The 27,475-nt window shown below is 45.4% G+C and overlaps 1 protein-coding gene across 1 annotated transcript in view; it reads left to right on the top strand.

Moving 5' to 3' along the window:
- Positions 1 to 953: 953 nt before the first annotated feature.
- Positions 954 to 27,475, top strand: part of LOC126418848 (4-pyridoxate dehydrogenase-like) — a 47,914-nt gene continuing 21,392 nt past the window's right edge. The window contains exons 1-4 of the mRNA XM_050085836.1: positions 954 to 1,367; positions 3,950 to 4,109; positions 16,517 to 16,680; positions 23,410 to 23,514. Of these exons, the coding sequence (XP_049941793.1) occupies positions 954 to 1,367; positions 3,950 to 4,109; positions 16,517 to 16,680; positions 23,410 to 23,514 (843 nt within the window). The remainder of the gene's footprint in view (positions 1,368 to 3,949; positions 4,110 to 16,516; positions 16,681 to 23,409; positions 23,515 to 27,475) is intronic.

Below are 27,475 nucleotides of genomic sequence, written 5' to 3'. Positions count from 1 at the left end.
GAAAGTGGTCAACAAATGTCTCAGTCATTCCAGTTAGCTGACAGGCGCGGCGCGGCGCGGCCACCCTGCTGCCACTCTGTGCTGCCTCGCACGGGCAGCAGCACCCTTAGTGTTACGTTGTTTGGCTGAGGACGTCTCAGCGGAACAACAGAGTGACGACGGGTAACGGCACTGCCAGCAGCAGACCCTGTGCTGACGGAAATGTGTAAGGGATCCGTGGTCCCACGAACATAGACGCTAGTATCCGACGCCCAGGTCGATAGTAGACACGAGTCGATTGTCAAGTGCTGCAGGAGGCAGTGAGACTAGTGTCGACCGAGGAGTAGCACTGAAGAGGGTCGAGTGAGAAGTAGTGCTGCAGAGACGGGCAAGAATGGTGGTCGAGTAAATTCACCGAATTGTGACAGATGAGCGCGTCCCCCTAATCGTCGTGGGGTGGACCCTCATCGATACCGATTCGCGAGTGATATGAAACAGGAAGTGGCAAGTGCCGAATCGCGTGTTTCGCGTGAACCGTGTCGGCCAGCAACAACCGTGGATTGCAGTGAGGATTGTTGTGAATGTTAACCATCATCATTGCGTGTGACGAAGTACCTAAAATCAACAACTAATAAAAGATATAACCGTAATTAAACGTGTAAGTCGAAGGTAGCAACTGCCTCAGAATTTGTGTGTTAGCAGGAAAAACGTATCAGTTTGCACATCGCAACCTTTGTGGTCCTTAATAATAGACAAACTTTCAATCATTCCACTATTCAGTTGCAAAACAGCCGCACTCGGTTGAAATACCCCCGAAACCACAGCAGAAAAACCGATAGCCTTTCATCCATTAAGCACACGGTCATATAATCATATAATTAACTGTTTGGCGGCTTCGGAAAGTTATACAAAACCCAATAAAGAATTTAAACGGGGGTATTTCAAATGCGTCCACTGTGCTCGTGTGCAGAGCGATGCGCGGGGCCGTGCTGGGGCGGCTGGCAGCTGTGCAGCTGCTGCTGGTGCTGTCCGGGGGCGGCGGGGCGGCGCGCCAGTCGCTGGCGGGGGCGGCGGCGCGGCTGCTGCGCGAGGCGCGCGAGTTCGCGGGGGCGCAGCCGGCGGACGCGGAGCCGCGCGCCGAGTACGACTTCGTGGTGGTGGGGGCGGGTTCTGCGGGGGCGGCGCTGGCGGCGCGGCTGTCGGAGCGGCCGGACAGCAGCGTGCTGCTGCTGGAGGCGGGCGGCGACGAGGCGCTGGTGCCGGGCGGCGTGCCCCTGCTGGCGCCGCTGCTGCAGCTCGGCCCGCAGGTGTGGCGATACCGCAGCCGCCCCGACGCCGCCGCCTGCCTCGGCTACGTGGGCCAGCAGTGCAACCTGCCCAGGGGCAAGGTGCGTGGGTGGGTGGGTGGCGGCTGCCCAGGCACTGCGATACACTCCACTGCTGTCCTTCAAGTTAGATATCTGTGTGGCAATTCTAAACACTGGTGGTACAGGTCACGGTCTGATCTATGCATGTCATACACTGAGGCGACAAAGGTCACGGTGTCTCTCCTAATACGGTGTGCACCTCCTTTTGCCTGGTGCAAGTCCCCTGCTGAACCATTGACCCATGTTGCCGGTATAGGCGTCCAAAATTCCGAAGGTGTTGCCGGTGCACGATTTTGTGCAAGACCTGACCTCTCGATTATGCCATATAAATGTTCAATGGGATTCGTGTCGCGTGACTTGAGTGGCCAAATCATTCACTCTAATTGTGCAGAATGTTGTTCAAACTAGTCGCAAACGCCGGCCGCAGTGGGCAAGCGGTTCCAGGCGCTACAGTCTGGAACGGTCGCAGGTTCGAATCCTGCATGTATGTGTGTGATGTCCTTAGGTTAGTTAGGTTTAAGTAGTTCTAAGTTCTAGGGGACTGATGACCTTGGAAATTAAGTCCCATAGTGCTCAGAGCCATTTGAACCAACCAATCGCAAACAATTGTGGTCCAGACACATGACTGTTGTTGGGGAACATGAAGTCCATGACTGGCTGGAAATGGTCTCCAAGTAGCCGAACATAATCATTTCCAATCAATGACCGGTTTGGTTGGACAGAGGACGCAGTCCATTCCATGCAAACAGACGCCAAATCATTATAGAGCCACCGCGGGCTTGCACAGTGCCCTCTCGAAAACCTGTGTCCGCGCTTCGTGGGACCTGAACCTCACTCAAAACCTACCATCAGCTGTTACCAACTGAAATCGGCACTCTTCTGAGCACGCCACGGTTTTCCAGTCGTCTAGGGTCAAGCCGATACGGGTGTGAGCCCACGAGAGGCGCGGTAGGCGATGCCATGCTGTCAGCACTGGCACTCGCATCATTCGTCTGCTGCCATAGCCCGTTAACGCCAGATTCAGTTCTACTTACCTAATGGACACGTTCCTCGTACATCCCACGTTGATTTCTGTGCTTATTTCACGTAGTGTTGCTTGTCTGTTAACACTGACAACTCTAAACGCTAACACTGCTGCTCTCGGTCGTTAAGTGAAATCTCTCGGCCACTGCATTGCCTGTGGTGAAAGACAATGCCTGAAATCTGGTATTCTCAGCACACTCTTGACACTGTGGATGTCGGAATCTTGAATTCCGTAACGACAGCCGAAAGTGGATGTCCTATGCGTCTGGGTGCTATTACCACTCCGCATTCTAAGTCTGTTAGTCCCTGAAGTGCAGCCATAATCACGTTGGAAACGTTTTCACATGACTCACTTCAGTACAAATGACAGCTCGACCAATGCACTGCCCTCTTACACTTTGTGTACGCGATATTGCCGCCGTCTGTATGTGCACATATCGCTATCCCATTACTTTCATCACCTCATTGTTAAGTTCGCTGCGGCGTTTTCTGCCTGTGTATACGGTTTTCAATAATGGATAGACTGATCCGTGTAAAAACAGCACCCACCATTATTGGGGCCACCACCAGCTTGCATAGCGCCTTGCTGGCAACCTAGGTACATGGCTTCGTGGGGTCAGTGCCACATTCGAACCCTACCATCAGCTCTCACCAGCTAAAATCGGGATTTAGCTGAACGCACGACGGTTTTCCAGCCGGGGTCCAACCGACAGGGTCACGAGACCAGGAGAGGCTTAGCAGGTGATATCTTGCTGTTAGCAAAGCCACTCGCGTCGGTCGTCTTCTGCCATACCTATTGAAGTCCACATTTCGCCGCACTGTCCTACGTATATCTTCATCGTAAGTCCCACACTGATTCCTGCAGTTTCTTGTCGGAGTGTTGCTTGTTTGTTAGCACTAACAACTCTACGCAAAAGCCGCAACTCTCGTTGGTTTAGTGAGAAGTATTCTCGGCACACCCTTGATTTCGTGGATCGGAATAATCAATTCCCTAACAATTTCCAAAACAATGTCCAATGCATCCGGCTCCAACTACCATTCAGCGTTCAGCGTCTGTTAATTCCCATCATGCGACCATAATCACGGCGGAAACCTTTCCACACGAATCACCTGAGTACAAATGACAGCTCCGCCAATGCACTGTCCTTTCATACCTCATGTATGTGATACTACCGCCCTCTGTACGTGTGCAGTCCGCCCCCGGTAGCTGAGTGGTCAGTGCGACAGAATGTCAATCCTAAGGGGTTCGATTCCCGGCTGGGTCGGAGATTTTCTCCGCTCAGGGTCTGGGTGTTGTGTTGTTCTAATCATCATCATTTCATCTCCATGGAGGCGCAAGTCGCCCAAGTGGCGTCAAGTCGAAAGACTTGCACGCGGCGAACGGTCTACCCTACGGGAGGCCCTAGTCACACGACATTTACATGTGTGTGTGTGTGTGTGTGTGTGTGTGTGTGTGTGTGTGCATATCGCTACCCCGTGATTTTTGTCACCTCAGTGTGTTGACACGCTGCACTACAGAGACTCCCTTACAGACGCCACCTGCGCCACTGAGTAGCGCTAAGACCCCCGCCGCTGTCCAGGTGCTGGGCGGCTCCAGCAGCGTCAACTACATGATCCACACGCGCGGCAACCGGCGCGACTACGACGGCTGGGCCGATCTGGGGAACCCCGGCTGGAGCTACGACGACCTCCTCCCCTACTTCCGCAAGCTGGAGAACGTCTCCGGCGTTCCAGACCTGGGTGAGTACTGCCGAGAGCCTGCCACCCTGGCAAGCACCGGGGTGGGTACAGTACTGGACTGAAAAGTCTGGCGAATACAGAATCCTCTCCGCGCATTACATGACGCACCAGGCATACTGCAGTTTCACATTTATGTTCAACATCCACAATACGCTAGTACAGGCCATTAGCAATCGGCCTAAGCTATTATAAAGTCATACTTAAATGATCATTACAAACAGCAAGAAAAATAACACACTGCTACAACAGAAATGCAGTAACATTTTAATAAAAATAAATCAGACGAGATCCGAAACGGAAAGGATTGACGCTTAATAAACACTGTCCTGTACATTAATGTGGGCACCGGTTAATAGCCTGAATAACCACCTTTTGCAGAGCAAACATGCAGAAAGATAGTCAGTGACGTTCTTGAAGGTACCAACAGAGACGTGCAGTCATGCCAACCCCAGTGCTACTGCCAGCTGCAATAGGTTTCTCGGATGAGGATCCATGGTGCCAACAGCCCGATTCATGATGTCCCACAGATTCTCAACTGGGTTTAAAAGGCGGGGGGGGGGGGGGGAGGGGTCTGGTGGCTAGGAGGGTACGGCAGAATCATCTTGATGCTCTTCCAACCACGCAAGGAAACCGCGAGCCGTGTGACACACTGCATTGTCCTGTTGGTAGATCGCCAAACTCCACGTAGGACGTTGTCCCCAAGGATAGATGCTTACTTGAGTTCATCCACAGTGCCTTCCACAATGACGAAATCACCCACGTAGTGACACAAAATCACTCCGCAGAACACAACTCTCCCTCCGCTACTCTCGATTTTTGCGACGATTGTTGAAGGGGCAAGTCCACCGAAAGGCATCCATCCGATGGAGCACAACACTGTTTCATCTGAAACGGCCACCTGTCGCTGTTCAGTGGGCGTCCTGATGCGGTATCGGCGTGCAGATTCCAGCTTTCGCCGCCGGTGAGCAGCTATCAACGTGAGTGCACGAATCAGGCGCTTCCTGCAGAGGCACATACGCAGCAACGTTCGATGTATGCTTTCTGACGAGGCACTGTTGGCAGCCCCTCGGTTCATCTGGGCTGTCAGTTGCACGTCTGTTCGCCCGTACACATCTCCGCAGCAGCCGTTCAGCCCTGTCATCTGCGGCCCATGTTGCACCAAAGTTGCCTCGGCGGAAGTTTCATAAATAGCACCATTTTCCCACACATTTTAACCACGGCGGCACGCAAACAGCTTACAAACTTAGCCGTTTCGGCAACGTTTCCACCCTTAGCTCGAAAGACAGTGATCGTGCCCTTTTGGACGTCACGCAATTCATTTCCGCATTTTGACAAAGGCTGCACTTTCTTCCGCGTCCCGCTCTCCACCCCGAAGCTCTCCAGTGGTGGAGCTGCGACCCGCTGTCTGTGAGGGGTCACTGCGAGTTGACATCGAACACAGGCGGTGGTGACATTAATGTGACTGGACCGTGTGGTTCTTTACAAGCAGCAACCGCAGTTGTAGTTGTTGCTTTGATTGGAACCCGCTAAGTGTACCTTCCTGCCCGTAACGCAGGGTCCTGTACCTCAAATGACTGAACCCAGTATCAGCAGTCAGGGGGGAGCGTAAATTTTCAGGCCGTGGTACCCAGACGAAAGCATAAATTTGAGACACGAGTGCCGGCAGAGATCATCACAGAAACCTCATTAAATTTGATCGATTAGTTTATAAGGAAAATTGATTTTTAAATCGTCAGTTTGACTTAACTCCAGACGAAGGAACCCTTACGTTAATGCTGTCGATGACAATGATCAGATGCATGAAACCCTAAAAACATGAAAGAATACATGCTGCCGGCCGGAGTGGCCGTGCGGTTCTAGGCGCTACAGTCTGGAACCGTGCGACCGCTACGGTCGCACGTTCGATTCCTGCCTCGGGCATGGATGTGTGTGTTGTCCTTAGGTTAGTTAGGTTTAAGTAGTTCTAAGTTCTGGGACTGATGACCTCCGAAGTTAAGTCCCATACTGCACAGAGCCATTTGAACCATTTTGAATACATGTTGACAGTTAGTATAAAAAAGGCTGCCACATACTAAAACTTAGAAAAAATACCGCATACTGCTATATACTGAAATCCATTGTAGGTGTGATTAAGGCAGACATCAGAAAGTGTGATATCAAAAACTACTCCAACAGCTGAAAATTAATATGAAAACCAACATTTGACCTGAGTCGATCGTATCCCACTGAAGCTGTAAACTAAATCTGTTTCATCGATGGCATCTAACAATAGTTGTAAAATCCGATCGTATGTGTTTCTCTCACTATACAACTACGTTCTTTATCGCTAATTTATTTGATACGCTCCTTTCAGTTGACAACTGGCTCATGCTCTTTGCACGTAACAACCTTAGAACCTGTCAAGAATTTAGTGTACAATCTCATAACATAATACTAAGAAAGAGTACACTAGCGTATGATGACAAATACACAGAAGAGCCAAAGAAACTGGTACACCTGCACAACACCGTGCAGGGCCCCTGAGACCACGCAGAAGTACCGCAACACGACGTGGCACGGACTCGACTACTGTCTGAAGGACTGCTGGAGGGAAGCGACACCGTGAATCCTGCACGGATGTCCATAGATCTGTAAGAGTATGAGGGGATGATGGTCTCTTCTGAACAGCACGTTGCAAGGCGTCACGGATATGCTCAATAATGTTCACGTCGGGAGAGTTTGATGGTCATGGAAAGTGTCTTAATTCAGAAGAGTGTTCCTGTAGACACTCTGTAGCAATACTGGACGCCTGGGGTATCGCATTGTCCTGCTGGAATTGCCCAAGTGAGTCGGAATGCACAACGGACATGAATGGATGCAGGTGGTCAGACGTACGCTTACGTACGTTTCACCTATCAGAGTCGTATCTAGACGTGTCAGGAGTCCCATATCACTCCAACTTCACACGCTGTCACGTCGCGAGTCAATACGCAACAGCATTTATTGCACTACTTTTCAGTACGGCTCGTAGCTTTGGAGCCGTTGGCGGTGGCAGAAACAGCCGCTTGTATCTCAGCGTGACTCGAACGCTCCTGTAGCTAGCCTAGCTGTGGGAAGCGGTACCTGTGTCAGTTCGAGCGACAGAATACTCAACCCCTTAGAATCTAAATAAACTATATGAAATATTATTCAATATATTTAAAAGTCAATATACTGCCCTTTGTTATTAAAAAGAAGATTGTGTAAAAATCTCAGCTTTCTAGCTGGCATACTTTCAGAGTTAGAGAAAATTACCTAAAACACCCCAAACCGAGACTTGTAAGATTAAAGTCAGTTAGGATTCATAACAGTTTGTCTTTTAGTGTCATTTGGAATCATTACTGAATTTCACAAAATGCTAGGTCAATTTGTTTGAATTTTCGTAATTAAAAACGTTAACTATTTCTCATTTTCTTAATATGAAATGCAGAAAAGATCAGTATTTATTTAATGTGTTGCTACGTGAGCAAATGAGAATGACAGAGTGTGTATGTGGGACATACGAAAAAATTCATCCCATCTCATGTTAAACATTACGTCACTATGTCATGGGAAAGTGTTAAGCAAGCAAGTTGCAATGAAAAATGTAATTTCCCCACCGTGGTGATGACGTATGCCCAAGGGTACCTGCTTTTCTAAGACGGCAGCCAGAATAGCCATTTTCAGAGTAATAGTTTTCTAAAGTTATAAGAAGATTAGTTTTCTTTTCGTTTGGTTTTGTTAAACATTTTTTTTATTTGCATGATGAAGTGTCGCAAATGCATCTGTGAATGCTGACAGGCGTACGACAGTTTCAGCGCGAGAAAGAACTCGAACGATTGTTTTGACTGTCTGGTCATTTTGTACAACCAATCAGAGTTAATCGTCTCCCGCGCATTGCAAGTAGTTATAGGCCCCGGAAGGAACGGCAGTGAGGAGTCTCCAGTCAGCTATCGGACGTGCAGGTCATGCTGAACGCTTCAGTCTTTGTTGTGTGTAAAATGAAGAAATAATTGGCTTTTCGTGTCCAGATTGAGTGACCGTAATAGCAAATGCATTTACCGACAGGTTTGTGAAGTTTGGAAGTTTTTGGATTGTTTTGTTGGAAAGAGAACCGCGTGTGAAGTTTCCGCCTTTGTAAAATTCCGCGTGACATGTTTCATATTCGTCTATGGAATATTTGGCGAGCAATTTATTAGAAATCCACTGAAAAAGGACCAAATGTGAAACTCGTATATTGTAGCAGAGTAATGACTGTAAATCGCGTAGTAATTCAGGTCGGACTTAAGTACATTCCTGGCTGTCTTTTGTGTGTACTGTGTTGTATGGACTGTGATCTGAGGACACTGATATTATTCGTTAATTAAATACGAGCTGATGGCAAGGGTTTAGTTTTGAACCTAAAGAAATAAAAGAACTCGTTGCAGAATTTTGCTATCTTTAAAAAGAGATGAAGCAATCGCCCTCCACAGGAAATTTGTTATAAGATATTACAGGGCAGCTTGCTACCAGAGTTTACGCGGACTTGCAAACGGAAGTATTGACGGTGTTTTCCTTCAACACTGCTTTTAACATCGTCTGAACAGTATCTACGTATGCAGAGAAACGGGCGGGTGATATGTCGCCGTAGTGAGGTAGGTGGAACTTTTGTAGTGAACAGTACGACGAGAGACAGTAATGAAACATTTACGACGAAACAATCATCCCTAACCCGCCACGCCGCAACGCCCATATCGTCACAGAGGCTCCACCAGCTTGCATAGTCCCTTGCTGACATGCAGGGTCCCGAGATTCATGAGGTCGTCTCCATACCCGTACACGTCCATCCGCTCGATACAGTTTGAAACGAGACTTGTCCGACCACGCAACATGTTTCCAGTCATCAAAAGTCCAATGTCGGTGTTGACCGGCCCATGCGAGGCGTAAAGCTTTGTGTCGTGCAGTCATCAAGGGTACACGAGTGGGTATTCGGCTCCGAAAGCCCATATCAAAGACGTTTAGTTGAATCGTTTGAAAGCTAACACTTGTTGATTGGAGCAATCTGCAGCAATTTGCGGAATGGTTGCAACTTCTTTCACTTTGAACGATTCTCTTCAGTCGTCGTTGGTGCCGTTCTTGCAGGATCTTTTTCCGACCGTAGCAATGTCGCAGACTGGATATTTTACCGGATTCATGATATTCACGGTACACCCGTGAAATGGTCGAACGGAAAATCCACACTTCATCTCTATCTCGGAGATTCTGTGTCCCATTGCTCGTTCAAAATCACTTAGATCTTGATAACCTGCCACTGTAGCAGCAGCAACTGATCTAACAACTGCGCCAGACACTCAATGTCTTGTATAGGCGCTGCCGACCGCACCGCCGTATTCTGCCTGTTTACATATCTCTGCATCTGAATACGGATACCTACATCAGTTTCTTTGGCGCTTCAGTGTAGGTACATGTAAAGATACGACATACGACATATTTTTCATGGCGAACTGACCATGGGTAATGGTCTAAAGTGCCATGTCGAGGACGTAGTAAGAAACTTGCATTGTGCAGGAAAACAATAAGCCCCCGACAAATGTATCCGAGTTCTTCAGTGAGTGGTCTTTTATACCGAGTTTCGTTTTGAGTTAGTATATGGTAAACATGCCGTTATGGAGCTGACGACCACAGTTTATGGAATTAAAGGTATTTCAATCATGCCGAAGTGTTGGCCAGTTGGAAGCTGAATAGGCCTTCCGACTAGATGCCCAACACCTCGGACGAGATGGGTCACCTGATTATCACATTTGCTGCCGACTGCCCATCGCCCTGGCTCCAGCGTGCAGACACACGCGTGGGCCACCAGGTGGGAGGAGCTGCCACTGCTGACCGTACTGAGACCGCAGCACTAATGAAGACTGCACCGGACCGTCAGCTGAGACCATCATGAGCCGTGTTACGCAAGCTGGTCTAGGAACAAGGTGTGCCGCTCACCGGAGAAATCTTCCAAGACAATCGTGCAAGCCGCTCTTGCCTTGTACGAAAAAGACGCAAATGGAGTAACTATTGCCAAAGAATTGTATTTAATTGTGAGAAATTCTTTTCTTTCCGAGTTCAGTATCCACCAGGGCGACAGCAAGCGCCGAAATGTATCAGGATGCGACCAAGGCAAAATAAAATATCAAACAGTGGGTGACCTACAGGGCACATGGGAGTGCCTTTCAGGTGTGCGTTACGCAGAAGTAGAAGTACAACTATTGAATTGTCTTCCGATTCAGAAAATGCCCACCCCGTTTGAAACTGTCATTCTCACTTTGTGGTGCATTTATTTCGTCCATAAGAGTACTTTAGTTGAAGCACAGACATCTGATAGATTGTTGTACTGGACATTTAAGGAAGCACAGTTATGTGATAAAAAAAATGTAATGCGTCACACTAGATTAGGAACGTTTAAATGCGTACCACACTCAATACATTTATTCTTTTCACCACGGAACACATTTCTTGATAGCTACATGATCTGGTGTTGCGAATTTGAAGTGAAATATCGGGATATTTCGGATTTCATACTGACAGATATACCTGTAATGCAGTCATAATTAACAGGTTTCTTCCTCTCGTTCGTGTATATTCCTTTAAATTATCAGGCACTCAAGTAGGAACGTCCTTGATTTGTTGACACGGAAGTAAGCCCTAATTAAGAGGCGTGGAGGCTGCTGGTTATGAAACGTTGATCGACATGCGCAGGATCTTTGCGAGACACAAACGAAGAAATTCGTTGCATGGAACGTAACGTAACATCTGCGAACAGCAACAACACCGTGCGTGCTAGGACGTCGGACATCAAGTACAAGAAGATTCTGACGATGCGGTCATATGCACAACTGAGAGATACTGATGTTTATATTAAAGCAATTAGACACATATTGATAACAGAATAACGCAGATGAATTTTGTGGAAAGTAAGTGTTGCGAGACGCCGATAAAACGTTTAAAGCAGTGCTCCTGCACTAGCTGACAAAGTAAAGATGCGATTCCAAACTGATTCTTCGCCGGCCGGGGTGGCCGAGCGGTTCTAGGCGCTTCAGTCTAGAACCGCGCGACCGCTACGGTCACAGGTTCGAATCCTGCCTCGGGCATGGATGTGTATGATGTCCTTAGTTGGGTTTAAGTAGTTCTAATTTCTAGGGGACTGATGACCTCAGATGTTAAGTCCCATAGTGCTCAGAGCGATTTGAATCATTTGATTTGAACCAAACGGCTTCACATGATTCTGTCCAGAATATTTTCACAAACATTCGCAAGGAACGAAAGCACATGTCGACACATACGAGGGAAATTCAAGATGTTCTCCGTCTGAAATTTTGTTTTATTTGCAGGCGGAGAGGGTGCGACGGATAATGTAAATGGGCGGTGGTGCGTCGGATACAAGCTACTGGACTCCCAGGAGAGATTCAATGACGTGATCGTAGCTGCGTTAGTCCCTTGTCGAAAACTTGACTTGGAGCCTGTAATTTTCAATCTCGATGCTACTTCTGTGTCACATCGTGAATATGATATTGCGAGGGATAAAGTAAATGGGCAGGTTAAGGTTCCCATTTTTAATACATGAATATGGTCATCTTGTACACTATTAAATTTAGTCCACCGAATTTTTAATTTGTCAGTGCGACCAGTAGATTATTATTTGTCCACAGGAGCAAAAAATCCGTCTCTCTCTTCTACATGACCATCATTTGATGTAGGTCTTTGTCTATCTTGTCTTTTGTTTGCTTAAGTTTTGATAAGGCAATGTAATGCATAGAAGCAAATCCGAAGAAGACGATGACATGCACCATTCGAAGAGAATGCCCCGCTGCATTGCACCAAGTGTCTGGACCGTTTGCAATGGCACCTGAGTGTGACGGCAGGTAGTATTCGTGTTGGGTTTGGCTTTAAAAGCATCCTTGCATTGATTATTAACAGGCGGCGGCCAGCGGAAAGCATTGTCATATCCAAACCGTAGCGTTAAATGTGGTAGGCACGGTGTGTCGGTATCTTGGGTATCTCATTGCGAGTTCACGTAACTTCAGCCGGCAATTAGTACGTACGCCGTTATGAATTTTTGCCACAATCACGGCAGTCGCACACGTTTTATCACATTGTGAAGACTATCTTTCAGTGGATACACGGACACACTGCAGAAAACAAAGCGGAAGACTCCTTTAATGCCAACTAAGTCCTCTTTTATAATAATTAGGGTTGCACTCCGAAAAACGTACCATTTTACCCTAAGTAATAACTCCGTATTATCCCCATTCTTGAAAAACGTAAAACTTGCAGTGGTTACAAAATCGCCTGAAACAAGTAACTACACGTACCCTGTTTTATAAACGGTTATTGGGTGGCAAAATCCACGAAAAGGCGATACTGTAACGTGTAGACTGGCATCGTCGGAGACTACGATCTGACCGTACATTCTGCCGGGTCGATTTCACGGTCGCACGTATCTTCTATTCCTGCGAGAGGTTCCGTCGGACACGCTGAATGATGTTCCCATGCGATTCGACGCAGAGACAAGTGAGAGCACATATGAAGGCCACCTTTCCCGGTCGGTGGATTGGCCACGGTGGCACTGACGCACGGCCGCCACGGCCAGCCAACCTGCCTCCAATCGGGGGTATCTGGAGGGCCTTGTGTATGGAACACCTGCTACATCAACAGCAGGGTATCTTCGAGGTACATCAAGTATCTTTGAGAGGATGAGCCGTTCAATGCAGCGTCGATGTGAGGCGTGTCTCGATGTATCTGGGCAAAACTTGGAGCGTCTTCTGTAGCGAGAGTCAATTTGTGGCACATGACTGACTGCAACGCCGTTTAGTAGCCCCGGACGGACTTTGCGACCCTGGTACTGATCCTTGTTGTAGTCCGATGTGTCATGCCAGTTTGTAATTTTTTTTATTTCAATTACCTTGTATATCGTCTTTGGTTCCTTAAGCCGCTAACTTGATAACTGCTTCTTCGTGTGCAACATTTGTCTCAGCGACTAAATAAACAGCTTTTATACTGTCAGTCATATGCGTTTTGCCCGTTTTAGTTTTGAACACACTTTGTGTCCAGTAACATGTAATTTGGTTTTGGTGTGTTTATAAAATAGGTACACATCTTTAAACGCATTTCTAAATTAAACTCCTATTGTCAAGTCAATAAAAACAATTACAGAACTTTTTAAATAATCCACTAAGATTAAGTGTGTACTTTCCTCAAAACTATGCCGCTGTGGAATTGAATTTGGTTATATCCTAAAATCTAGGCTGTCCTATTGGGAGCATTTATGTGCATGTTTTCCTATCCCCACTAAACGTTTTCCGTTTTTACATGTTTTTACATGAGGAAGTATTGCCAACTAACGAGGTGGATCATTCTGTCACGGTATTTGTGCTTTGGTGGCAATATTCATTCGAGTTTTTTACTGTTTATAGGGCGTGTAAGTTATGGTGAGGCAAAAGTAGGAGAGAAAGTGACGGAGGAGTGACTAGTAATTAATATTTAGCTTCTAGCATTACCTGTGTGCGTCCATTATCTTGGATGGCAGGCAGTGCTACATTTATCTACAAAACTCAATCATACCTTCCATCTGCCTAGTGTATGAATCTAGTAAGAAGCCCAGTTTGTATTACAGCTTTCTAAAATAAAGAAAAGGCACGCGTGTGGCAGAGGAACAGCCTTTCGCGTATAGCGGAAACTGACCTCAAACACGATGGGGTAGCCACGAACAGGCTGTTTGGTTGGTTGATTTGGGGAGAGGGTACCGAACAGCGAGGTCATCGATCTCATCGGGAGGGATTGAGAAGGAAGTCAGCCGTGCCCTGTCAAAGGAACCATCCCGGCATTTGCCTGAAGCGATTGAGGGAAATCACAGAAAACCTAAATCAGGATTGCCGACGTGGGTTTGAACCGCCGACGTCCAGAATGCGAGTCCAGTGCGCTAACTACTGTGCCATCTCGCTTGGTATTACGCCCAGAGTGAGTAAATCTATCGAGGTGTCGTTTGCGCTAAGTTACAGCATGCAGTATGGGGCATTTTCCGTAGTACGCAAGCAATTTTAACGTTTATAGCTGCCGAATTGTGAAACCGACACTGCTTCTTCAAATGGAACTACCACATATACTTTACGTGATCCAAAGTACCCGGACACTCCCAAAAACATACTTCTTCATATTAGGTGACGGTGCATTGTGCTGCCACCTACTGCCGGGTACTCCATATCAGCGACCTCTGTAGTCATTAGACATCTTCAAAGAGCAGAATGGAGCGCTCCGCGGAACTCACGGGCTTCGAACGTGGTCAGGTGATTGGGTGTCACTTGCGTCATACCTTTATACGCGAGATTTCCACTCTCCCAAAAATCCCTAGGTCCACTGTTTCCGATGTGATAGTGAACTCGAAGCGTGAAGGGAGACGTACAGCACAAAAGCGTACAGGCCGACCTGTTTTGGAACGCAGACGTCGTGCCAGGCCTCACCGACTCACATCGTTACCTCTCTTCTCAGTGCAGCACTCCGTGAAGAATGGGCCGTCATTCCTCAAGAAACCTTCCAGTACCTGACTTAACGTATGCCTGCAAGAGTGTAAGCTGTTCAAAAATGGTTCAAGTGACTCTGAGCACTATGGGACTGAACATCTGAGGTCATCAGTCCCCTAGAAGTTAGAACTACTTAAAGCTAACTAACCTAAGGACATCACACACATCCATTCCCGAGGCAGGATTCGAACCTGCGACCGTAGCAGTCGCGCGGTTCCAGACTGAAGCGCCTAGAACCGCTCGGCCACTCCGGCCGGCGTGGATGCTGTCATCAAGGCTAAGGGTGGGCCAACACGATGTTGAATACCAGCATTGCCGATGGAGGGCGCCACAAACTCGTAAGTCATTTTCAGTGAGGTGTCCGGATACTTCTGATCACGTGGTGTACCAACAATCGACGGATACACAGCCGCTGTGGATTTCCTGAGTGAAGTTATTTTCCTGCGTAGGCTGTTTAACTTCTGCAATAACCAGTTTATTCCATAATTTAGCGATTAGCTAATTTCACCACATTAAAAAACTGTAATGTATGTAGCGTGAAGTTGCGTTGTATCAAAGCTACGGTTCTGTAGTTTTGGTAGAGTACATGAATGATGTAGTAAATTGTAGGATTACCGGTAGCATTGGTAGGGAGAGAAATGTAAAATAAAATGTGAAAGAGAAAGAGGGAACCGACGTCTTATCCTTGTCTGTTCTCCACTTAATTAGAACCGCACATCGTTTAGTGTTAGCCCTTTAACTTCTGCACTTTTATGTAACCAAATCAATTGTTTTTGATGGAAGTACTGTTTACATGTACAAACATTAAAAATGTACGTAATTATTGTTATTTTATACTCAATAACAAGTTATTCATCATGACGATGGGAAGAGTTTCCTGTATGACTGGCAAGTTTCCTTAGAAGGTCATTACACGAGTGTTTTTATCAAGACAGGAGATGCAAGGGCGTTGTATCAATTGTAAAATTAGAACTGGGTTAGACTATAACTGTCATACATATATTATCTAATAAATGCGTGTATGGTATCTTCAGGTATGTTTTTGAATTCTCGTATTCTTATATTTCATTCTTATATCAGTTCTTAATTCTCCAATTCTTATATTTCATTTATATGCTTATTCTTCAGGACGACTCGGTGCATTCGGTTCGACGATATTGATCGTACAAACAATCGACATAGAGAAATTCCCAACAGTACGAGCATCGCGCGAAGGCACGTTTGCCTCTACTCGTACGAATTTCACTCGGGAAAGAAACGTCATTGACACTGCTGAAGACTGCACGCGTTGGCAGTAATTTAACTGCTAACGTCGCATAATGGATCACTTCTCCGAAAACTGGCGCATGCAGTTGATCATGAATCAGTGTACACCACAGGAATTTCACCGAAAACAATTCTAAATGTTTTTCCATAGTTTTTTTTTTCAATTCTTTCACGAGACATATAGAGATAGTAAACGAAAAGAAGCAACATTGCTTCAGTACACATTGGGAAACATTTGTGTTTTAATCTTCTATGGACTTGGTTAGATGAATGAACGACAAAAATAAAAGTAATAATCGGGTATCGAACAATGGACGCGAAACTGTGAAGCCGCGACTCTAGCCACTGTGCAGCAGCTTCGGCTGACTGTATATTCCGTAAAGGACACAGAAATTACCTCGAAAACTTCGACGGTCGTTTTCTCGAAAACGGTCGATTATCTGTGGATACGCCGGGACAAGTGTTTGCTTATGTTGACCCCTCCTCCACTGAGAGGGTTGCGGCACTTGACTTGTCGTCTTCATCAGAGTCTGCTCCCTAGTTCCGCAGCCTGCACCTTGCCCCGCCTGACCCCTGGTCTCTCTGCCCCTCTGCTACTGTGCGCAGCGGCGGACGTCGAGTTCCGAGGCACGTCGGGCCCCGTCTCCGTGGAGCGGCCGTCCTTCCGCACGCCGCTGGCCACAGCGTGGGTGTCGGCCGCTCAGGAGCAGCTGCGGCTGCCGCTGGCCGACTACAACGCCGCGGACCAGGCCGCCGTCAGCTTCCTGCAGGTACACCACTAAAACCACACGCCTCGTCTGGCACAGCGTTCTGATGTGTGGGGTTGATCTGTTATTCTGAGCAACGGCTTAATCTGAGATGTACCCTTTACCCTGTGGCTCCTGCAAGATGCAATTTCCACCCCCACACTATTACAGAAGTCAGACAGACGCTCCTAACGTTCTAAAGAGAAATGCCTGACAAACTTTCAGCAATAAATATCTTGTGGAGTCGTCCGCTGTAAGGAAATGACACAAAAATTCACAAAATTTCTTTACGTAACTAGTAGTGCTAGTTAGTGTAAGAAAAACATGAAACTAACGAAAGTTATTACTTATTTTGCAAAAATTCTGAGAAATCACAATGGGACTTTTAGTTACGAATTGAACAAGTTATATCCTGGTTCTTTTCGGAATGTGAACTTACCTCTCAAGGTTAGGATTCGCTAATGAAATTTCTATTGAAAGTTTAAGATGGTTGTTGACTTGGCAGAATGGCTGAGAGGCGCACCTACTCAATTTGAATAATTATACTTTAGAATGTTGCTAGGTACGGTCGAGAATGTCGCGTGAGAAATGCAGTGAAGTGTACTGTTGTGGAGGAAATATGGGTCTCACAAGATCTGTAGCGCACAATACCGTAAGCTGCGATTACTGCTGTCTGCGCCGCTCGCTGCTGACAAATAAGATAACTCTCGTTCTATCTGGATTGACCTTCGCCAATCAAACTCTCCCTACGCCTTGATGAAGTCGAGGATTCCTATTCGCCCCTAGTCTAACTATTGGCGTGGTACACTGGTCAGATAACCAGTCCACCGCGATGCCACTCAAAATTCGTTCCCAGGCGTTTAACTATAAATCTGTCCGTTCACACCGCACAATAAGTGTGTCAGCCAACACAGTGAACAACGCTTAATCGCAAGGATTCGATATAGAGTAGCATTTCGATTCGCTCTCGACAGAGGTGCTCTCCCAGTGAAGTACTGAGGAGAGACTTGTTCCTCGCTCCAAGAGCGAGAGCGGAATGGCGCCTCTGCACGCCAGACGTGAAGGGGTATATCTTTCGGTCTCTTCCATTATTCCTTCAGCTCAACGTGTCAGAAATATCGTCTGCCAATCAGCATTGCTCTTCTAAAACGGGAGAATGACGTTTCGTTTAAGGCGACCAATCCGGAAACCTGTAGCATTGGCGTTTGGCGTTTGCTGTCTCCCTGTGAAAATCTCAAACTGTGTGCTATTTTTGTAAAGAATGCATAGGCTGGCCACTCCCACACAATGTAGCGGAATTTGCTTTTAAGCTGAACAGAGGGTTGTTCCCCCCTTTCACTTGGGCCCACGCTGTCCGCTACACAGGCGGTCGTGCGCCAACGTAGATAGGCTGAGTCGTCCTCTGAAGGGACCGGCCCCCCAGCATGTGGTTTGCATCTCCCGAACTAAAAGCCCCTGCGACCGTCGTGTCTTGAATGTGTGTGTGTGTGTACGCCAGCCTCGAGTATTTCAATCTCGGTGTGCATTTGCGATTTATTAGTTATTTTCATATCGTTTACATGAATTCATACAACATTGACTTTATCTTATCGAGTTTGGGTTCGAATGACGCGTCTTGATGTGCGGAATATGATTGTGAGGGCGGAATATGTAAGCAATGAAGGTCAGGAGACCACGACATCTTACAGCGTCTACAGGTACGCGCCACGCATACAACTTCTGGAGGTGCTTACAACTTTCCCGTACGCAATCAGATAAACATTAAAACATCGGACGTGTCGCTAAATTGTGACCAAATCTTTATTTAATTATCCAGATGTCACTGTTCTCGACGTTGCTCAGGATGGGGGAGAGGGGGGGGGTGTACATCCGATTACAAACCCAGACGACTTGGCGTTGCATCCCCAGTCGGTCGTACGACTATTTCCCGCCAGTTACACTTCCAACTTTGGCTGTGACTGGCTGCGGAAGTTACTCAGTGGGGAAAGCAGCACATTATCTCCAATAGAACCACCCCGACTAAAGCAGCGCTCTGTTCAAATCGGCCTTCAGGCAGACGATAGTTTTACCTCAAGATGAACAAATATCTGCGTTTAAGTTAAGCGTGTTTATTTCCCTAATACCGATGCTACAAGCAATGGCAGCTCAGTATAGCTGCCAAGTTCGTTAACCGCACTGAAATGTGGCTATCGAACAGAGTAATATGTTTTGGAAAATTTAAAATTTCTTTACAAAAGTATTTTTAAATCACACTCACATAAGAAGATTAAAATATGATGACTACCTAATTTCGGTTGCTAGTAACAATCGTCTTCAGATCCGTAAAGAATCAAAATACAGATAATCGCCTTAGAAAAACCTCTTTATAAAGTGATCTTCAAAGTAGAAATCTTTAAAGTAGAAATCTTTGAATAAAGCACGACATATGAAGCTGAAAGCTAATAATCTGGAAGGAACGGCAATACATAACAACGTAGGTAAAAAAGCCGAGCATAAAAATTTATGTCTACGCGCATGACACTCGACTACAGTGTCACGCCGTTTTTACTAGGAAAGATGGTTTGATAGCCAAGTCATGATGTTCCCTTCAGTCATTTTAAAATTTTGAAAGGCGCTGCAGTCATGGACTGTGCGGCTGGTCCCGGCGGAGGTTCGAGTCCTACCTCGGGCATGCGTATGTGTGTTTGTCCTTAGGATAATTTAGATTAAGTAGTGTGTAAGCTTAGGGACTGATGACCTTATCAGTTAAGTCCCGTAAGATTTCACTCACATTTTGAACAAAATTTTGAAGATTATACAGTATGGACAAAATTACGGTAAGCCATTTGCTGTTTTGTGTAGTCCAGCCAGGCTGACCTCTGTTGTTGTTGTTAGAATTACATTTCCTATTCATGTTGCTTTCTACACTAGTGCACGACCCTGTTCGAGGTTTATTACTGGTATATTCAGTTAGCGTTTAACCTGCACTCAATATGACCATGGCACGTAATACTAAAAGCATTAAACTTTTTGTCAGTGTAACTCTGTACAGTCAATTCTGTTCACGTTCACATAATCTTTTTATATACGTCTCTTTAGTTTTGTATTTTGTGTTTTCTTGAAAAAATTATACTTTGAATATCACTTTATAATTAGGTTTCTTTTTAATGCCATTTTCGGTATTTTGCTTCTTCAGACATCTGAAAATTGCTGTTACGGATCTCTGGATATGGTAGCGCGTCATATTGTATAAAACTACTCCTGGCGAAAAACCAACGTTTCGGCAACGGTTACAGCGGCATTCTTGTTATGTTATTAGTGTTAACCAGTTATTTCAGCTTGATGCACCTATAACTTCTGGGAATCAGAAAAGCAATGGCGCACCTCCTATCTTCAGTAATAGTCTAGATCTAATTATTATTGAAGGGATAAATTCTGTTTCTCATCCCATTAGGTATTTTATTTGAATCAGCAGAATTGAAAATAATAATACTGTCGATACCCAGAAAAAGGCTGCTCCAACCGTGGTCGAAACATTGGTTCGTCTCCACCAGTAGTTTTATACAACATGACGCGGTACCATACCCACTTTCATGTCGAATGGCTCTGGCCGCGGAGCCTACGCAGTTATACGAAGCTAGTTAGTCATGACATTTTAATCTTCTTACGTAAATGCGATCTGGGTATTAAAAACTTTTGTAAAGAAAATTGAAGTTCAACAAACTACATAAAGATCGCCTTCTCCATTCCTGATGTCAGGCGTCACTAAGAGTAATTTGTTTGCAAGACAATCGACTCATATCTGAACTCAATAACTGCTTAGGAAATTTTATCTCCTCCTCAAAATGCCCAGTGAACCGCTTCCTAACTAAACAACGATGTAGGTAAAGCAACAACTACAGTAACAATAATAATAATATCATTATTATCAAAAGGATCAATAATTAGGATTTGCCGTCGTATCGACGAAAGTCATTCGAGATAGAACACAAACTGGGATAGAACAAGCACTGGAGAGCGGAATCGACCGTGTTCTTATGAATGTAATGATCGCTGCATAAGCCTTAACTGATATAGTGGAACCACTGAAAACCTAAAAATGGATGGACCAGAAGGAATCGGAATTCTCGGCTTCCCGAATGGGAGCCCAAGTCTTCTCCAGTGTGGCATCTCGCTTGTTTCTATTCTTTCTTATAATCATTTTTTTATTTTTGTACCACAATATGTGACAAAATACGATAAAGCACTTTCCCTAAAATCGAAAGTGTAGTGAATGTATATCTTCCGACATAACACACGCGAAATTATTAGTAACAGCACTTTCGAATGAATGTGTACAGCGTGATATTGTTGGTTTGTCTAACTGCTTACTGCCAATACAGTGGCAATAGTGATTAACGAAATTTTCATCCAAAAGCATTTTTCAGTGTCCAGAACAAAATAGCGAACGGTCAGCGGAAATATTATAAATTTTTTTACGACACGCTCTACCACGTTTAAATGTTGTCCCTATCACAATCCTTGGAAAGACGGATTTAGTTCTTTGGTCGACTACCACTTTGTCTACAGACAATGAGTAAAAGTTTTATCGAAGTGCGGAACTGGAAAACGGACAGAGACTGAGTAAATTTATTTGTGAGTTCATACTGAACAGTGTTATCTGTTATAGTCACATTAGCATTTTTCATCCGACATTGAAGTCACCTGGCCCGGATCCCTCACGCCCTCCAGAGGAGTTTCTGCACCATGTCTGCTCGCTCCCCACAGTTTGCAGTTCTTGGTCATTCGCGTTACGCGTCTGCCAATACATTGTTATGCGAGCACTCTTCATGTAAACCCAACCGCTTCAGTTAGTTATACGAGTAAGTGGTGTCTGTTCTTTCGAACGACGCAGGGAAACTAATAATTTGAAGTAGTGTCGGTCCACAGGCTTCGTAAAGTTATTCAACATAAATGTTTCCGTTACAGCAGTCAATTTAATGTTTATTTACTGGATTCATATAGCCGCTGATGCTTGGACTAGGGGCTATATTTGGGCCAATGTGTATATTCATATTTGAGACTTCTGCCTAATGATGAGTGGTAATACTGGAAATTTCAGCAAAAATAAATAAAAAATAAGTTATTTTAAAGCCGTAACAGGAAAGAACCATGTTTAATAATGTAAACTTAAGACACCGCTTCTACGACAGCCAGAATAAATGAAGAAAGGTGAAAGAAAAAGGGACAACGCAGCGTCAAATTATCCCTCGCGAGTAGCTAGGGATGGGCGTGCTTACGTATTCTTGAATTTCCCCTTTTACATTTGCAGCATGCTTTAAGGAGAGAATCAGATACCTCTTTGTAGGCATCGACTCTTACATTCTGCGGAGGATCCTGAGGTGACAAAAGTCGTGCAAGAGCGATATACACGCAGACAGATGGCGGTATTATCGCGTACGCAAGGTGTAAAAGAGTGGTACACTGGAGGAATTGCTATTTGTACTCAGGTAATGCAAGTGAGAAGGTTTCCGATGCGATTGTGGCCGCACGGCGTGAACTGACAGACTTTCAACACGGAATGGTAACTGGAGCTAAACGCAAGGGACAGTCCATTTCCGACATCGTTAAAGAATTCAATATTCCGAGGTCCATAGTGTCAAGAGAGCGCCGAGAATACCAGATATCAGGCATTACCTCCCACCACGGGCAAAGCAATGGCCGACGGCCTTCACTTAACGACCGAGAGCAGCGGAGTTTGGGTAGAGTTGTCAGTGCTAAACACAAGCGACACTGCGCGAAATAATGGCAGCAATCAATGAGAGGATATACGAGAAACGTATCCGTTACTACAGTGCGCCGTTGGTGAGTTACGACAGCACTCGAACGACACGTGTGGCTCTGCTAACAGCACGACTTCGCCTGCAGCGCCTGTCCTGGGGTCGTCACCGTATCAGTTGGCCCCTGGACACTGGAAGACCGTGGCCTGGTCAGACGAGTCTCGGTTCCAGTTGGTGAGAGCTGATGGTGAGGTTCGAGTGTGGCGCATTCATGTACGCAAGTTGTCTACACGGCACCGCGCAGGCCGGTCTCATTAATGGTGTGGGCTGTGTTTAAATGGAATGAAGTGGGTCCTGGTCGTGTCCGGCTACTTGGAGACCACTTGCAGCCATTCGTGGACTTCATTGTCCCAAACAACGACGGAATTTTTTATGGATGGCAATGCGCCATGTCACGCGGCGACAACGCTTCGCGAATGGCTTGAAGAACTTTTTGAACAACTGGAGCCAATGATTTGGCCACGCAGATCGCCCTATATGATTCCCATCGAACATTTATGGGACGTAGTCGAGAGGTCGGTTCGCGCACAAACCCTTGTACTGGCAGCACTTCCGCAGTTACGGACGGCTATAGAGGCAGCACGGCTGAATATATCTGCAGGGGACGTCCAACCACTTTCGGAGTCCACGCCGTGTCGAGTTGTTGCACTACGGAGGTGTGACACGATATTAGGAGGTATCCCGTGACTTTTGTCACGGTGTACATCGACAGGGAGGGACTTTTTCACAGAGGTAGCGCAACACACGTGACAGTTAAGACACTGCACAATAGTTTCATTAATATAAGGGGCCGGCAGGAGGGTGGGTGGATGAGGTGTGAACAAAATCTTCTCTGCACTATCCTAATCCACTTGTTATCTATTTACCTACTTTCGCCTGTCTTTTATTCATCTCTTTGATAAGTGACCACGAGTTCCAGCGCCGCTGCGTCACTCATCACCTGTCACGTGTGCAGGGCACCACCCGCAACGGCACGAGGTGCAGCACGTCCAGGGCCTACCTGGTGCCGGCCAGGCACCGCCCTAACCTGCACGTCAGCAAGCGCTCCCTCGTCACCAAGGTAAGCCTCCCTCCTGTCTCATTACACTCACCTTTCGGTTACAGCATCATTGCAGTACCTGCAAGTTGCCCCGCCCTGTTGGCCGTGCGGTCTAACGCACGGCTTTCCGGACTGGGAAGGAGCGCCTGCTCCCCGGCACGAATTCTCCCGGCGGATTTGTGTCGAGGTCCGGTGAACCGGCCAGTCTGTGGATGATTTTTTGGCGGTTTTCCATCTGCCTCGGCGAATGCGGGCTGGTTCCCCTTATTCCGCCTCAGTTACACTGTGTCGGCGATTGCTGCGCGAACAAGTTCTCCACGTATGCGTACACCACCATTACCCTACCACGCAAACATAGGGGTTACACTCGTCTGGTGTGAGACGTTCCCCTGAGGGGTCCACCGGGGGCCCAACCGCACAATAACCCTGGGTTCGGTGTGGGGCGGCGGAGGGGTGAAGTGGACTGCGGTAGTCGTCGTGGGATCGTGGACCACTGCGGCTGCGGCGGGGACGGAGCCTCTCCGTCGTTTCTAGGTCCCCGGTTAACATGTATAATACAATACCTGCAACTTACAGACTGCTCTCTCTGTAGAACACAGCAGGCAACATACATAGTTGGTTTTCTCATTTACCTTACGAAGTCGTTGTATACAAATAAGATAAAAAACTGAGGGCCCACCGAAAAAAGCACGCTTTTAACGAACACTGAGTGCAATTTCTGTAAAAATTGATATTCCCCTAGTATATCATTAGTATAGTGTGTAACGCGCAGCAACTTATTACGAGATAACTCGTTGCAGTAAGGCACGCAGCCGTCTAGTACAGTGGCTGCACGTTGGCTCTTTTTTATTTTATTTTATTTATTTTTTTTTTGGTCGCTTCGCTCACAGCACAGCTGACGCTGCCTGCCGTGAGAACTGCATAGCGTAACATTCAGTCGATACGAAGATTCATACCCTCTACGAATCTAAATAATCCATATTAGGTATTATCCGATTTTGTTCAAATTTCGTACACAGCCTTTTGTTATTGATGGAATGATGCTGTCAAAATTTCAGATTTTTATTTATTATTTTTCTGGAGATAGAGACAATTAACTAAAACTCCTAAAAGCTGCGCTTGTTTTTTTGAACCAAGTTAGGAACAATAAAAGATTGACTTTCATTATCATTTGAAGTGATTCCAAAGATATCACTGCATAAAAATCAATTAATTACAATTTTCTTTCTAAAAGTTTAGTCACAGTGCATTACGTAATACCAAAATCGGTCAAAATTATTATTTGATTATATTTTGCCACGTGAGTGCGTGAGAATGATTGAGTGTATGTGGGACATACATTAACATTTAATATTTCATTTTACGTAAAACCTTGTACTAACGAACCTTAGGAAACTTACGTTGCAACCACGATTCAGGTGACGTATGTCGTTGTGTGCTTGCTTTTGTATAAAAGCAGCCAGAATGGAAGTTAGAGGCGGAATAAGTTTATTTATCAATTTTAAGAATATTTCGCACTTCGTTTATTTTGATAAAACATAATAAAATAAATTGAAGTTTTGCTGACATTAATTACCATCCAATCAGTGATTGGATAAGCAAGATTTGCCGCGAGAATGATCTGGTAGGAACTTTCTGATTGGTCGTGTAGAACAACAGCCAATCAGAATTAAGCTGTTCCCGCGCGGATAGAGGACAGTACCTCGAGAGGAGTCGCTTGATAGCCGGCCTGCGGATAACACGATGTCAGATTGCTCCTTAAAAATACTCTGTACGATGAGGAAATAGTGAGCTACTTTCGGTTCGAACATATCGTGACTTACGCGACTGGAGTTACGAACATTTTAATGAAAGTGTGCTGTTTCTCAGTTAAATAGTTTGAGAGAGATGAGCGTGTGAACTTTCTGATCGTAGTAACAACTCCGCATAGCGTGTTTCGTTCTCTGTACGGAATAGTTTGGAGAGCACCTTTTACGAAGAAGACCACTGAAACGGGCGAATGTTTAACTCGCGAATAGTTGTGGGTCTGTGACTGGTAGAAGGAGAAAATTAGTCGGATCGAACTAACTAAGATTCTGGCTGCTTTTCGAGTGAATATTTGTTATACAGGCAGTGAACTTTAGATGATAACATTTTACCATATTAAATACGTACTTGATAGCCATTTCATGTGTTTCAAAATGAAGAAAAAGCAGAGTTAATGTAATTTAAACGCTTTTGTGCAAGTAGACTGGAGATCCAGAACGCCCAATTTTTTAATCATGAACTTTCAGGAACTGACTTTCAACTCGAATTACGCGGCCTCTGTGTGGTAGGTATTAGGTAGTGGTTTCATCAACGCTGCTTTACACTGCCTAGCACGTATCTGCTAGCACAGAGTGAAAGGACATTGGCAAGAATCTCATCGAAGTTGGTGGACTGAACGAGATAGCGTTAAGAAAAACGCGGACGACCGACTCCACCCCGTCGCAGGTGCACCAAATGTCATTTGTTCCTTCCTCTTCGCCTCATCCGTTTCTTTCCTTTTCTTTTTTCTCCTTCCTTCCTTCAACAGATCACTTGATCACCGATGTGGAAGAAAGAAAAAAAAATGAGCAATAGTGAAGCACTCTTCTACACAGTCATTAAATGATAACGTTACTTCTTTAGGGTATAAGCGTTGCTTTCTTTGCATCTGTTGAAATGACATGAAACGATATCGGCAAAAACCGGCCAGAAATGATGGATCCGCAATTTAATGGAGGACATATCATTGTAGCGAACTGATGTGTACCAGTTGCGTCATGATAATCCACGATCCCGATTCTTCGTATCTGTTGATGTTATGTGATCTAAAGGGTTGTAGAAGTGGTTATGAAAGTGCAGTGGTGTAGCCTATGTATTTATATGAGTGATTGCTTTGCGTATTTTGCTAGTTTCTGCTCGTTCTAGAAAGAATTTTCTCAAATTGTCTACCTGTCCATAATGTAGGTTTTTTATGTCGATAAATCCCCTTCCTCCTTCCTTTCTGCTTAATGTGAATCTTTCTGTTGCTGAATGTATGTGATGTATTCTATATTTGTGGCAGTGTGAACGTGTAAGTGTATTGAGTGCTTCTAGATCTGTGTTACTCCATTTCACTACTCCAAATGAGTAGGTCAATATTGGTATAGCATAAGTATTTATAGCTTTTGTCTTGTTTCTTGCTGTCAATTCTGTTTTCAGTATTTTTGTTAGTCTTTGTCTATATTTTCTTTTAGTTCTTCTTTAACATTTGTATTATCTATTCCTATTTTTTGTCGGTATCCTAGATATTTATAGGCATCTGTTTTTTCCATCGCTTCTATGGAGTCACTGTGGTTATTCAATATGTAATCTTCTTGTTTAGTGTGTTTTCCCTTGACTATGCTATTTTTCTTACATTTGTCTGTTCCAAAAGCCATATTTATATCAGTGCTGAATACTTCTGTTATCTTTAGTAATTGGTTGAGTTGTTGATTGGTTGCTGCCAGTAGTTTTAGATCATCCATGTATAGCAAATGTGTGATTTTGTGTGGGTATGTTCCAGTAATATTATATCCATAATTTGTATTATTTAGCATGTTGGATAGTGGGTTCAGAGCAAGACAGAACCAGAAAGGACTTAATGAGTCTCCTTGGTATATTCCACGCTTAATCTGTATTGGCTGTGATGTGATATTATTTGAATTTGTTTGGATATTAAGTGTGGTTTTCCAGTTTTTCATTACTATGTTTAGGAACTGTATCAATTTAGGATCTACTTTGTATATTTCCAATATCTGTAGTAACCATGAGTGGGGTACACTATCAAAGGCTTTTTGGTAATCAATGTATGTGTAGTGTAGCGACCTTTGTTTGGTTTTAGCTTGATATGTCACCTCTGTATCTATTATCAATTGCTCTTTACATCCTCGTGCTCCTTTGCAGCAGCCTTTTTGTTCTTCATTTATAATTTTGTTCTGTGTTGTATGTGTCATTAATT

This window comes from Schistocerca serialis, chromosome 9, assembly GCF_023864345.2.
Source record: "Schistocerca serialis cubense isolate TAMUIC-IGC-003099 chromosome 9, iqSchSeri2.2, whole genome shotgun sequence".
Classification (NCBI taxonomy): Eukaryota; Metazoa; Arthropoda; class Insecta; order Orthoptera; family Acrididae; genus Schistocerca; species Schistocerca serialis.
The sequence above is the reverse complement of the archived record's forward strand: the minus strand, read 5'-3'. Positions and strand labels throughout refer to the sequence as shown.